The sequence below is a fragment of the Manis pentadactyla genome, chromosome 14 (assembly GCF_030020395.1).
Source record: "Manis pentadactyla isolate mManPen7 chromosome 14, mManPen7.hap1, whole genome shotgun sequence".
NCBI lineage: Eukaryota > Metazoa > Chordata > Mammalia > Pholidota > Manidae > Manis > Manis pentadactyla.
The window spans coordinates 68935379-68950810 of NC_080032.1; the positions used below are offsets into that span (position 1 = coordinate 68935379).

General features: G+C 38.1%; 1 protein-coding gene across 11 annotated transcripts in view; it reads right to left on the reverse strand.

Annotated features, from left to right (window-relative positions):
- Window positions 1–5045: 5045 nt before the first annotated feature.
- Window positions 5046–15432, reverse strand: part of STYK1 (serine/threonine/tyrosine kinase 1) — a 38831-nt gene continuing 28444 nt past the window's right edge. For all 11 annotated transcript variants that reach the window (XM_057491510.1, XM_057491506.1, XM_057491509.1 and 8 more), the window contains 6 exons: window positions 14958–15139; window positions 13277–13360; window positions 10835–11043; window positions 9188–9228; window positions 8525–8621; window positions 5046–6329 (listed from right to left, as the gene is read on the reverse strand). In XM_057491510.1, coding sequence (XP_057347493.1) covers window positions 6125–6329; window positions 8525–8621; window positions 9188–9228; window positions 10835–11043; window positions 13277–13360; window positions 14958–15139 — 818 coding nt within the window. In that variant the 3' untranslated portion in view covers window positions 5046–6124. The remainder of the gene's footprint in view (window positions 6330–8524; window positions 8622–9187; window positions 9229–10834; window positions 11044–13276; window positions 13361–14957; window positions 15140–15432) is intronic.

Consider the following 15432-nt stretch of genomic DNA (forward strand, 5'->3'; position numbering starts at 1 on the left):
GTCTGAAATTTTGAAAGGCACATTGAAACTGATAATCCTTAATAGTTTTTTTTTCTTTAAAGTTACTTTTAATAGTAAAATTTCTTTCATTCAGGAAGAGTTAACCTTTAGTGGCTTTTATTGGACCTAAGATTGAATGGTTTATCCCACCTTTCTTAACAGAATTAAGTGGCGGAAGGAACGCTCAAGCGTGTGATGGTTTAGGGAAAATGGCAGTTCCATGGCCAGGATCCTCACCTGACCCTGTTCTGCTTGCCCACTGTGCATGTGCAATGTTCACAGGCACCTGCTTGCACCCATGTTGGCAATGGGCTATCACTGACTCTATATAGATAAAGAGCTCTGTCTGTGCTCTAGGGCTGCCAGGCACTGGAGAGGCCCAGAGGCAGAGACCAACTTGCTGCATGCAGACTGCCCAAAGGCTGGTGGGATTCTAATTCTCGACTTGCCATCACAAGAATAAAGCTTGGTGTAAGACCTTTACCCCAAAAAACATTCCATTGTCATTTTTTGGTCTCACTGAATCCAGAGTGAATTTGCCCAGGGCTCGAACCCTCAGGCGAGACAGATGGGTTTTGAAGGATGGGGAAGGACAAGGTAAGCTTTTACACGAAGTCTGATTTTCAAATATTACTGATCACCCTTTTTTTAAAACACAAACACACAGAGTAATCCAGTCTGTTTGCTGGCCTTTAACCTTCAGTGGTATTTAGTAGAGCATGGCGGTCAGAACCTTTTGCTTATCAACAAAATGAATATACTACAGTCAACTTTGCCAAACTCAAAGAATCATTGAGAGGATAAACTTATATAATTCATTTTAAAAAGCTTTAAAATTCACAATACATTATATAAGTTTTAACAGGAATTTCCTATGTGCCATAAATGGCTGGACACTAGTAATAAAGAGCCCTGTGCACTTATTTAGAAAAAAAAAAGCAAACATGTAGACAAATACTACCACAAGGAAGCAAATGCTGTAAGAAGAAAAACTTTAAAATGCTGGCGGTACAGCAGAGGAAGCAAGTCACTTTATTGGGGAATAAGGGAAGTTGAAGAAAGGGAAGGATCAAAAAAGGCTTATGACAAGATGTGTTATTTGAATTAGACCTTGTTGGATAAGTTTAATACGTGTTGAGAGGGATGGGAAAGCACTCCAGGCAGAAAAGAGCCTGAGCAAAAGCACAGAGGGTACGAGAAAGCATGATTTGGAAACGCCAAGAAATTCCGTATAGTTAGAACATAAGGTTCACAGAAAGGCAGATGGGCCTGGTTATGCTGAGATATATTAACAGTTGTATAACTGTCACTATAGAAATCTATAACATCCATTGTGTATTACTATAGAAAAATTACTCTATTACTACTATAGGCTGCCATTAAGAAAAATATAAAAGAAACATAAAGCACCATCCCTCCCTACTAGGGTGACCATTCTGGTTTGCCCAGCACGGAGGAGTTTCCTGGGATGTGTGTCAGTTGTAAAACCTGGAGAGTTTCAGGCAAAAGGATGAGTTAGTTACTGTACCTACTACAAGAATAACCTAGACATTTTCTGTATTATCTCTGAAAACACTGGCAGTGATACATTTTGTTTATTGCAAGGAGCTTCATCCAGTATTTTTAGGTTCCGTAATGCATTTCCTTCAGATTTTTGGCACAGGTGCCTGTGGTCATCTTCATGATTAAGCAGATAGAGTTACAGATACCAGAACTGTGACTGTGTAAACAGAGCTTATGGAATGCACAATGTTAAGATCTTTATTTGTGGGCCAATTACTGTCTTTATCCCCTAAAAAGACTTCCCAGCTCAAGACTAATCTTCTCTAACCCTATCTGTTTTTAAGATGAAATTTGAAAATACCTTTACTTAGTCCTTCATATATTTAGTAAAAAGCCAAAATGTGTCTCTCTTGTATCACAGTATGGACTGCAAAGTGATACAGCATTTGTGTTTCTGTGGATGTTATACAACAGACATCTGGAAGTATTCTGAATGGCTACTGAGTGCTTGCAGTGTGGCTAATTAGACTAAGGAATTGAAGTTTTTGTTTATAAATGGTATTTCATTTGTATGAATTCAAATTACTATTTGGATTGCCACATGTGTCTAGTGACTACAGTGTTGGACGGTGAAGTTATAATAACCATTTCATACACTTTTACTTGTGCTGGAAATAATGAAAATATTTTTCAAACATTGAGAAATCTCAATCTCAATTGTTACAGGCTTCAAATGAAGGGCTGCTTACTGGTATCACCACTGTTTACTTATAAAAATAAATGTTTGGGCTGCTCAAATGAAGCCAAATGAAACCAGAAAGAACTATTCCTGCCTTTGCTAATGCAACCTATCTGTGGTTAGCTCCAAAACACCCTTCTGAGATAGCTAAGAAACATTTTATTTCCAACCTAGCTGAAATTAAGGCTTAATGGTTTAATCAAAGACACAGTATTCATTAATAAAATAATTTTCCACCTGGGTTTTTAGAAGTTTATTGCCTTTTGCGATGGTGAGGAGTCAAGTCATAGGACTATAGTCAGAGAAGATTACTTCTTGAAAGTGTAAATCCTATAAAATGTTCTGATTTTTCCTGCATCTAAAACTTTTCTCTTCCTTTGATCTGTCTGCTCTGTCCTCATACCCCTTCACCTTTCTATTTAAAATTATTGAATCATTCCTACTTAGTTTTTAGAAATATGTTGTGACTTTCCTGTGATAAACACTGCAGGGGATAGTTTCTTGTTTTCATTTGTTTTCTTTATCAGTAACTTTTGCATAGCTTTGATTTTGTATTTACAGAACAAAAGCTCTTAGGTTTATCTCATTCCATTAATGGATCAGAGTAGTAAATCAAGAATACATGGTCTAAGACAACATTCTAAGGTAATTTAAAATTTTTTTAAATATCAGAATGCGATAGTCTATTTTAGTCCTTATCTATGCACATAACCTTTCTCTCCTCTCTTCTGTAATAGACTTTTTAGTGGAATTTTAATCATATGTCTTTTTAACTGCTCAATGGTATTATTTTTTTAACAAGAGAATCACCATCATGCAGAAACTATGAAATTTCCACATCATTGTTTCTCAGGTGTGTTTATATATGCTTAGCACTTAGAACTATTGATAAATTTTTATGACATGATGATATATTTAATTCCATTATTCAAACTAGTAATTTTTCTCAGCATGTGATAATGTTTCTAACATATAGCATAACTACCGTTATTTCCAAAACAAAAAAAACCCTGTTAAATTAATTATAATAGGCTGTCCTCCCAGTCTTATTAATTTCAGTACATTTTTAAATTTTAATACAATTATTACAGCAAGGTTAAAATCAAGATTCTATCCATTAAATTACTTTTCTTTTAAAATGGTGAAAAAATTGTTATTCATTTTTAATAACAAAATACTGAAATGAAGCATGAAAAACACTAGAGTTCTATGTGAGCGTGATTTAAAAACTACAGCTCAGATTATTTTAAGCTAAACTGCATTTTTAAGTTTCAATTAGACACTGTATCCAGGAGAGCGCTCACATCCTAGCTATACTGGAAATGTGTTTTAACAACAAAGCATGAATTGGAAAAACAACATTAGGGGATGTGAGAACAAAACAATAAAATAATCCTAACATGGATTTAACTTGATTAAATGGTAAATACTTTAATTCTCTTTTCCATTCATTAGCTCGGAAATACCTGGTTTGGCAGACAAGTCAAAGATGCCAGAAATATAATCCCCCTTTTGGAAAAAGCCTGGTTAGGGAAAGACCCAGTTTTCTTAGAATAAACAAATACTGTATCTAGTTTTCCAGGCCTATATTCAGAAAAACAAAGTTAGGGTAAAATAGCAATTGTCTGCTGCTTTCCTTCCTAATGAAACAAGTATTAACATAGTATAAAAGAGCAATGAATGCTCTATTTCCTTAAGCACCACTTTCTTCCTGGCTCACTATGCTCCCATCCCATTTACCTCCTTGCAGTTCCCCAAACAAACTAAGCTTTTTTGTTTTGTCTCAGAGCTTTCACACATATGGTCCTTTTCCTGGAAGGCTCATCTCCTCTCTGTCAGGCTTCCTTACCCACCCCTAAGGTCTCAGTTTAATGCCATTTCTTCAGGGAAGTCCACACCTTATACCCCCTTCTACTATCACACGTTTTCTTCATAGCCCTTACCACAATGTGTAATTAGCAAATACCCTACAGATACGTACATAATGTCTCTTACTTTCTAGACTAACCCAAAGCTTTCTGTTTCTTCTGTCCAACACCTAGCACAGCATCTGGCATAACCAGCTTTGCCATTCAGTTATTTTTAAATATTTGAATAAATAAATATTTTGTATATTTGACTTCACTGAACAGTCAAGAAGCAACAGTGAGATTCCACAGGACTTTATCACATTGTGCCCAGCCACTCGACCTCTCTTTTACGTACTGCCACTTGCCACCCAGTTAAATCTTGACTAATCATTGTGGTATTCCTGTAGGTGCAAGAATTGTTACTTGGTTGCAAGACTCATCATGACTCCATTAGGATTCTACCTTCTACAGAAATGTCAACAGTCAGTCATCTTTCCTACGGTAGCCTTAGGTATCCCGCCAGAGTACTCTTTAAAATCACAGATCATGTGTTTAACTGAATAGTCATCACCATGATATTGTTGGTGTTTTGAAATAGTAGAGACTACTATCATCACAAAGATGCTCACACACAAATGATGAGTCCATTATTTTAGGCATGCGGCACTTGTACCATACCATCACCTTTAAGCATGTCCTCCTTGCAGTGTGACTGGCAGACCAAAGTTCTCCTCTAGGCTATCATAGATTTTAAATGAAAAAGATAGGAAATAGTTAAGGATAGGAAGGGGAGAAGAAAGGAACCTAACACTTACTGAGCACACATTATCTGCCAGATCTTGTACAAATACACAATGTAACCTTCACTGCAACCCTTTGAGGTGCATATTAGCCCCACTGTTTGATACACACAATGAATTCCTTGTCTGATAAAATAGATTGTCTCTTGAATGTTTCTATTAACATTAATTTACATTTATTTACATTTATCCCCAAACGTAGAGATTTTGTCAGCTGTATACCAGAAAAGCCTACTTTCACTCAATAAATATTAATTTAATGAAAAAAGTTTCATGGTGCATCAATGGATGATTGAAAACCAGACGCTACCACACTTCCGCCAGAGGTTACATCATTTTCTAGCCCTTGTTAAAGACCTCCTAGCCCACTAAGCATCCTTGCTTAGTTTTCACATTTCCTGTTTGTCAAATACACATGCGGTGCATTCATCAGGACCTAACTAACTTCCCAGGCTCAGCCTCCCTAGTCTTATAAGAACCAGGAAGCCAGCCTGATGAATAATGTATGTCGAATGTTCTTATTCATGAAATGATGCCTCCAGCTTCTAATTAAAAGTAGTACCAACAAGGTTCACCTGTCTCAGATTTGATCAAAGGGGACCATCTTACTCTTACCTATACCCAAGGGAAACTCAGAAGTTTTCCTTCATGGTTCTCCTCCAGCCCTGCATGAAAGGACCAGGACTGAAGACCTTTATTTCCTTCCTCCACCTTCTCTTTGAAGGATGACCTTGGCCCACATCTATACTCCTGAGCAAACAGAACCTGTTATTTTCTTTCTTACCAACTTCATCAGCTTTCTGTTCCTTCGTTTGATTCCAATTTCTCTGGACCTTATAATAGTCTAGATACAATCATGCTTCAGGAAGAAACCAGCCTGTGGTGGGTGAGACCACCTGGCTTGTGCCATGCTGCAACAAACACTGCGGGTTTCTAAGACCTCCTTTGCCATGACCCCATCCGGCACGTCTCCTCTGGGTCTTTAGGATTGGAGCAGCAAAAATGAAGCTGGGGGCATAAATGAGACTGTACTTCTCAGTCTCAAGGGTATATAGTGTGTAGACCCTCATCCGGTATCATTTCAGGCACCTAGGAGTATGTGTAGGAGAAAATCCAGGATCCATGGCCGTTTCTCCCATTATGTCCCACACTAGGAGGTCTATTCTCTGTTCTTGGAGGAATTGGTTCCGAGAGTATATGATCGTCTGTAAGTTTTTCCTGCCCTGGGATCTTCAAAGGATGCTGTAGCTGTAGGAGAGGCTCTCCATGCTGATGCCTGCCACGGCCGCGTACAGTTCAGGCACCACCAGCTCTGGTACTTGCAACACAGCCTTGTCATCCGCAGTCCGAGCGGCGGTTTCTAGGCGTGACTGTAACTCTTTGAGAGAGGGGCGGCTGTCCACACTCCAGCGCCAGCAGGACTTCATAAGATTGTACCTGAAAGGGAATCATGAGAAACTGACTTCCGTGCCGAGGCAAGTGTTTGAGGAAGAAATGTTAATAGAATCCTGCAGTTCTTTAATCTACTTCTCGTTTCACATGTTCTTCCCAGAGAATAACATTCCTTCTCATCCTCTTAATGGTAATTAATTCTCTTAACATCACCACTTCAACAGGACCCTTCTCATAACAGGAATGACTGAAGGTTTTCCAATCTACAATTATTGTAACAGAATGGGTTTTGTGTTTTCATTTTATTGCCTAGAATTATTTCAGAAGTTAAGTGTTCTCATTCTTAGATGCCGCTAACTTGCAGCATTCCACATTATTGCTACAACTTTTCTGCTGGTAAAAGCTACATTACAGCCGGCAAAATTAGCTGTGAAATAATATCATTCATACGAAATTGGGGTAATGTAATTAGATGTTTCCTTCCATTAATCCAAGTATTTCCCTCTATTATTTAGCCTCTCCAGGAAATAACCTTATTCTAGATAAACTACTTACCACCTTTAATCTCTCTTTTCTTCAATCTAGTTTACACAAAGTTTGTAATGTAGTCTGTTTCCAAACATTTTTCATCATATCTCATCCTGTTCAAGAACACACCTACCATATGGAGTCAACATTCTATGCTTCTCTACCTATAGGCCTTTCCCAACTGAACCCCCCTCCCCCAGCCAATCGGTGTCATGCTGTTCCCTAGATGTACTTATCAGCACCCAGCCCTGCGTTTGCTCATGCTATGCCCAGTTCCTCGAACATCCTTCCTCTCCACAGTCATCATTTCCTACAGGTTTGTCTTAAATTCAATTGCTCCCCTTCTAAACCTCAGCCTACACTGTGCTTCCCACACTCTTTAATGTTGTACCATGAGATTTTGTAAAAGATGCTACTTTAAAAACACTGCTAACACTTACCAAGAACTTACTTATCTAAGGCATGGTAATGGGCCTTAACATGCATTACCTCATTTTAGTCTCACAAGAGCTTTGAGGCAGGATTATCATTGTACCTATCTTAAGATAAGTAAACAATGTACAGGAAAGGATGAGGACTTGGACTGAATATGTGTCTTCTTGACTCTGTGACAGAAGTCTGAGCTTTTAACCATGCTACTATATTGCCTCACACTTTATGTTGATTTTCCCATTATTTCAGGTATCTCCCCATCCAAATGTTAAGTTCTTCAAGATCAGGTGCTTTATCAGTGAAGAGTCTCTCCCCAGTATCAAGGACAGCCTTTTACATGTAGAAAGTCTATAAGAAATATTTTTCAGCAATTTCATTCTAGTATACCCAGCCAATATTAGTATGCTATATATACAATATAGCACACTATATATATACACACATACATTGTGTGTGTATAAATAACATCTCTTTTTGTTCTTTATTGGTTAGAAAATTCTGTGTGTAATTTTTAATCTTTCCACTTTCTGCCTCTACATTGGCTTACCAGCTATCCCTTTCTGCTGACAATACTGGATACTCCTTCTCCAGTCTTTCTAATTTCTTTCTACCTGCCTTCTTTTGGTTGGCATCTAACATGCTCAGAGCTGGAAAACCAGATAGCAACTTTTAAAGTTAAATACTAAACCAGTCAGTAACTCTAGTGCAGTGGATTTTATGGCAGTTCTATTCGAACTGAGGCTGGCAGTTTTCTGACTGAGATTGACGTTCGGACAAATAAAACAGTGCACCTGCACTACATTTGGTCCACTTCTTACTTATTCAAGAAGCTTCTGGAGGAACCAAACTTTCCTCAAATTCAAACTGGGGATCCTAGAATGAAACTGCTGAGAAATATTTCTTGTAGGCTATCTACTTGTAAAAGGCTGTCCTTGATACTGGGGAGAGACTCTTCACTGATAAAGCACCTGATCTTGAAGAACTTAATATATGAATGGGGAAATGAGTTTCTCATCTCATTTTCAGTGGTTGCCTCAACACTGTATGTACATGTATGTGTACATATACACACACATGCATATATACATATATATGATATGTGTGTATATGTATGTGGTATGATATATGAGATGTGTTTACTGCATAAGTTTGATCTAAGACTGTACATTAACACATCAAGGACAGCTGGGGATCATCTGAGCCACTATGAAAACAGCATGACTGATGAAGAGCAAAGAGGATTTGGAATGAGAGAAGAGTAGGCTTTAAAATCCACTTACATGGTAGGTGTGCAACTACTGGGTCTCTTCATGATTTTTCTTCTTTGGAGATGCTGTAGGATGCTGGTAGGAGGGACTTCAGGATATGGTGGTGCCCCTGTTGGTATGGAAAGAATGAGAGGTCCTCCAGAATATGAACTATAACACTAGTCTCCATCCACCTGGGCTAACTGCCTGCAAAAGGTAGAGCCATAGGAAAAATACTGGTACAAAACAGTTGATCTCTGCTGATCAAGTAAGGATATAGCTTAAAGAGTTTTAGGAAAAAAGTTTCTTGGGGAAAAAATTGATAATTTAGGAGAATGTTGAGTCTTTGGGAAAGTAACAAAATAGAGCAAAGCGAGAAAGAAGGCCTGCCCTCCATTCCCCCAGACGCAGGAAGTTGCTGCGGTTTCTCAGTCAAATGACTAAGTATTTTTTTGTTTATGCAAGATCACTCTTGGAATTATCCTTTGAATTTTATTATCCTCTGAAATGGGTAGTGGTGAGGAAAAGAAAGAAAGCAAAAGAAAGTTCAAAAGGAGGAGAAGGATTTCATGTCAGCCCAGTACAAACCTCAGAGACTGTACTGAAACCCCTCCTGCCAGCATATGTCATCCACCACCCACACACATTCTTGCCTGTTTGCATACACGTACACACTACTTCAGGGATCCTCCTTACCTAGAGTCACCATCTCATAAAGCAGGATTCCAAAGGACCAGCTATAAGAGAAACAAAGCCATTTACTTAATTTCCATTTCTGCCTTTCCTAAAGGGAGCTCATTTAAAATATCAGGGGCCTTCAGTAAGAACCCTATAAAGAAGGTAATGAAGGAGAATTGGTGGTGTCTGATATAATAGGTAGAGTAATAGTGCCGTGTGAAAGCATTCTGTCCTATCCCCTTAGAGTCTAATCTTTTTAAGGACTGAATTTATGTCTTCTTTCTTCTTATATTTCACTTTAGTAGGTGTTTAGTATTATTTGTTAAATTGTGTGTGTGTGTGCAGTCTTACAAACACAGTCACCCAAACATAAAGAAATCCACCTCTGCGTCTTTTTCATCTCTTTTCCTTCCTGCTGAAAATTCCAGCCTTTATTCTTAGCACAAGGCCAAATGAAGTTCATCACTTATCTGCTATTTCCTTAGGAGATCTAATTGCCCAAAGCTAGGAAAAATATTAGCAGAGCCAGCCTTACACATAATTGGAATAGGTATTTGCCTAAGCAATATGAGTGAAGAGAGGTATATTTCTCTATTCTATAGTATCATCATTCAATTAGCAATATTTTTCAGTTAAGCTTATTACTCCCAAACCTCTATTGAAAAGCAGATATCAGTGAAGCATAAATGGGGTTTCTTAATTGACTCACCATATTAACTGATGTTCCAAATTGCCTCAACTGCTCATGACATTCATGGCTAGTAAGATATTCTGTGTTACATCTGTGTGCTTCTCCAGGCAGGTGAGTTAGATGGTTACCAAAAGTCAGTTGTGATTCCTTACAATCCTGCTTATGCCAATCGTATGTGTAACTGTAACTATGTAATCAATTGAATATTTTGTAAGCTGATTAAATATAAATGCAAAAATGTATTGACTGCCTCCCTGAAAACTGGGTTGAATGTTTTGAAAATATTCTATAAAAAAAGGCTGCTTAAAAGAAAGTGTTGCCAAATTGTGTGGGTGATGCAACTATAGAAAACTGGGAAAAATAACAATAAATGTCTGCAGTCAGATTGCTTCACAACTGTTTTCCAATTTCTCACTCTACTTAGAATCCCAAACTGAAACTCAAAAATAATTCATTATGGATGCTATTTATACAAGAAACACAACATATAGCTTCATTTAGCAGGTCCACCCTTACAAAAAGGGCTTTGGCCCTCTACCAAAAGATTCATCAATAATTATCTATTAATCTGTTTTAAATTAAATAATTTTAGGTATGTGTAGTTCTTTGTGTATTTTAATAATTCTTGGTTTAACTGAACTTTTAAGTGGACCCACCTCCTTCACATAAAAGGAACTCTACTAGATTAAGTCCTTGGATACTGGTATGAATACTCTTTTGATTTTTATTTTTCCTTTCCTAACTCAGGCTGCTACTCTCATACAGAAGGAATACTTCAAAGGCACTAAAAAGGATTGCAGCCAGGTGCCAAATATGAGCTCTATCACATCTCACACATTTCTGCTTGTGAGCCTGACTTCTAAGTAGAGAGGTCACTTGTGGACATAACTGACAACAGATATAGTCATGGTCGGGGACGGGAAGACACCTATGTCATGAAGGGAAGAAATGCAAAGATCAGGAACAAACCGCACATGTCTGCTCTGATGCCAGCTGGTCTCAACAGGAGCCGTTCTGGGGCGAGCCACTTGACAGGTATGGTGCAAGTGGAGGATATGGCCCCTTGGGTGTACACTTCATAAGCCAGGCCCAGGCCACAGAGCTTGGCGGTGAGATCACTTTGTATCAGGATGTTCCGGGCTGCCACATCCCCGTGGAACAGGTGCTTATCCTGGAGAAATTCCTGCCAACATAAAATCAAAGATGGGTTGGCTATCTGGGGTCATGGCTTGGGTCACAGACAAGGAGACAAGTCCTAGGAATCCTCAAAAAGACAAAGACATTTTCTCTCTGAACAAGTCTCATTAATAATGATCTGTCACCTCCAAGTCATGATAATGAATCAGACACTTTTGCATTGTCTCCAAATCATCCAAATGACATTATACTTGGTCTGAAAAGTATAATCACCCACTCTGTGTCATGCTGTGATGCCTGCTTGATTGCACATTCCTCCAGATAGACAACAGAAAAAGGAGTAGGTCCCAAGTTTCCAGCACCAGGCCCCAAAAAAGGCGACACTGAGTGTCATGATAATGAATTTATGTAGGGCTTTACATCATGCCATTTTGTTCCTAAAATAACTAAGTGAGGTGAGTTAGGGAAGTATATTTTAGATAAATCTCAATGTTTGCTCAAGGCCACGCAGTTATTGGGTGGTAGTGACCAGAACCAGGAATTCCAATTCATAGGAAGCACTACAAATTCTACTACTAATTCTCAAGTCAGCCTACAAATCAGAACTTCCTGAGAGCTTTTAAAAACAAGACTTTTCCTTCCAGATTTACTTAACTAAAATCTAAGAAGAGGTACCTGTATTATATATATACATATATATTACCTCTATTCCTGTATGTTATAGTTATATATATATATATATAACATATATATATACCATATATATATAAAGATAACATATTTATATATTATAGATTACATCTTAGTATATGTTCCAATAATATATTATTAAGTTAATATGACTATCTTATCTATGCTGTAGAAGAGGGAATCTGCATTTTCAAGAGATATCAAGATGATTCTAGCATAGAACAAAGGCATTTGAGAACCATTACACCTGGATGACATTGATTTGCTGGATTCATCTCCCCCAGCATCAGGCTTTTCAAGACACATGGAGAAGCTGAAAAGCCATCCATAACCAAAAAGCTAGAGACTGAGGTCTAGGCTTACTAAACTAAACAAGAATTGTATAACAAAATAAAAGATTAAGGTGGTAACTTCCAGTCAGTGATGATAAAGGAAACAGTGACTAGCAGTTGTCTGCCTCTGGTGAAATTTTAGAACCAAGAAAGTAAACTGTGATGAGAATAACTTAAAAATGTAGTGACTTTGAGGCAGTTAAAAGTAAGAAAAAATAGTATGATATTGCCTTGTAACTGATGGGCTCTGATGAATGCATCAGTGTGATCAGTGCATCCCTCATTGGCACCACTGCAGTTATGGTTCAGAAGGCAACATAGGCTGTACCCTGACTTCTGAACTTTATCGTGAGAACATGCCAATGCTCTCCAAACATTGTAGGTGACTGTCGTTTACAGGATGTGCTCTCTTGGGTGCTGCGTGGGAATCGTAACTGTAACTGCTATTCTTTCTCACCTTCTCTTCTAAGCTTTCCCTGATTCCATTTAGATCCCTGATATAGTTCACATCTGCAAGAAGCAAGATATAGCAAATACTTAAATAGTAGCTTCACAGGGCCCTGATTTTCTATAGCAAAATAATTCTGTTCAAGTACATTTTTTTCTAGTAAACCCTGATTTCTTTCTCTTACTGCTTCATTTACATTGGTTTAAAGTACAGGAATGAGCTTACTGTTGCCCCTTCTTATTCCTACTCTTCCATTTGTTCCTTGTGCTTTTTAAAGTATACATTTTTCCTATCACATTCAGCATCAGAGCAAGTCTCCAACCAAACATGTTTAAACTAGTATTTCTTGTTTTTCAGGTATAAAACTGTTACTTCCTCCTGGTTCTGTAACCTATCACCCAGTCCTCTTATCTCCCAACTTGCTTCCCTATTTGCCCATTTTACATCTGTTGGAATCAGCCTATATGGGGAAGAAAGAGTATCAGATAAATGGACATATAGCTCTTAGTCCTGGTTTTTTTACCTTAAAAACTGGGAACCCTTTAAAAAACTGCCTGTTCCTTCTAAAAACCCTAAGTTGACTACCTCCTGCTTAGAATTACCAAACCTATGGTATGTTATATAAATAATTTCATAAAGAAAGAACTGAAAACAGTTTATCAGTGCTTGAGTTTCTGACCCCTTACTGACACCTGATTTACTTAAGAATATATATCCTATTTGGGAATCTAAATATGAGAAAAATGGCATCAGTTACCCAGCTAACAGGAAAAATCCCCACCATCTATTGTCATTTTTACCAGCCTTACCAAGGCCAAAAGGACCTGCTTTCCAATGTGATAGACTTGTTTTTCTGTGAGATCATAGAGAAGGCCCTCCATGGTCATCACATCCTAAAGAAATAGAAAAAAAAATTATATCAAAATGACATGAACAGATTTGAAAAACAAAATAGGAGCAGAGATTGTCTTAAATGCAGATATCAAAACTAAGGAAAAGATACAAAAACATAGAACCTAAGATTCGAGGAGAGACTGCTGTAAGAGATTCTCAGATATGCAGAGAAGTACAATGATTTATTGGACTGGAAAAACATGAAAGAATGTAAATAAATATAAGAATGAAGGAAAAACAGAATAGCAGGTAAGAAAGACAAATACATACATAAGACTATCCACTGGATAATGCAGCAGTTTTCCTGGAGCACATTAACTCAACACATCTTTATTGAATGCCTACTATGTACCAGATTCCTCCTTAGGAACTCAATACAAAATTGAACAAAATAAACATGTCTGCTGTTGTCTGGATGTTATAGTGGGACAAACATGTAAATCAAAAGCAAATGCTCATACACAAATATGTGGTTACATAACTATGAGCACCATGAACGATATGTAAAAGATAGCATATGATGGGGCGGGGAGTGGGGAATAAAGAACTGATTCAGTTTGAGGTGCACGGAGAGCCTTTTATGAGATCTGAAGACGAATGGACACTGATTAGATGAAGAAGCTTGGTGCAATGAGAAAAGTATGTGAAGATGATCTAAAACAGAGACACAGTAAGTTTGAAAAAATAGAAGCTGGTGAGGTTAGAGCACAGTTGGGTAATCTTGAAAATGCCTCAAGATTTGCACATTGCCCTCTTTGCACTGCTGGATGCGAGATGTTAACAGGGTACCTATTCCATACATATGTAGTAGTAAAATAATCAGCATATTGAGGAGGCTGATTAATATTGAACTTGCTCATTGGCTGGTGAGGAACTAACTGGGGGAACACACAGCATTTCAGATAGAGGAATATATAGAGAACTAGGTAAATGCCGAGGAAAAAGACTTGTTCTTTTAGTCTGGAAATTTCTAAACGTGATAATTTTTAAAAATATGTGTTTGAGGTATGAAAACTTACAAGCAGGCTTCTCCTCAAGACAGGCTTGCATACTAGCTTGTTGTTACAGAATGGACGACACTTAACACTAACAGCAACAAAAAGATTACATCAGTACTAGCTTGTCATGTACCAATCACATTTATGTTTTTATATACATAATTTATTTTAATTTTATAATCATTTATTATTATTCCCATTTTACAGATTCAGAAAACTCAGGCCCAAAGTCACACAGGTAGTAGGAGGTGGAGTGTTTAGTTCATACTCCACATCTGCATGGCCCGATACGGTAGCCATTAACCACATGTGGCTATTTAAACATATGTTATTTAAAATTAAATTAAACATTCAGTTTCACAAGCACATCAGCCACATATCAAGTGCTCCATAGCCACATGTGATTAGTGGCTACCACATCCGACAGAGCAGATACAGAGCGTTTCTATCGTCATCAGATGTCGTATTGCATGGTGATACTCAGCCACTCTGCTACATACTGTAATGTCTCTCTATTTTGTCATATGTCAGTTAACATGTGCACAGCTAATCAGCCAGGTCAAGTCTTTTCTCCTAACCCTTGTACCCTACTGCTCACCCGGCGACAGGTCCAGAGAAAGCTGAGCAGGTCCCCCTGAGCCACGTCCTCCAACAACATGTAGAGCGGCAGCCTTTCCGTGCAGCAGCCAACCAGCTGTACCAGGTTCTTATGCTTCCCCAGGTGCTCATAGAACTGGATTCGCCCTAAGAAATCCTGCACCTCCTGGAGCCTGGCTGGTTCTGCAGAGGACAGAAAAAGCAGAGGCAATGAGCCTTCAGAGCTTCACTGATAAAACGGGAAGCAACCTCAGATGATAATTTTCACGGCTCCACAGGGGAGTGAGGGTAGACAAAAACAAACTAGAAAGGAAACTTGTTAGAAGATAATTTTCAATGTCACTGATCTTTTGCCAAAGGTTAACACAGAATCATAGATCTTAGAACTGAACAGGCTTTCATCTGCCTATATAAGCAAGTATTCTGTTCACATTAATGTATTATCACTGTCTGAGCCTTTTGACTTTCCTTGTTCT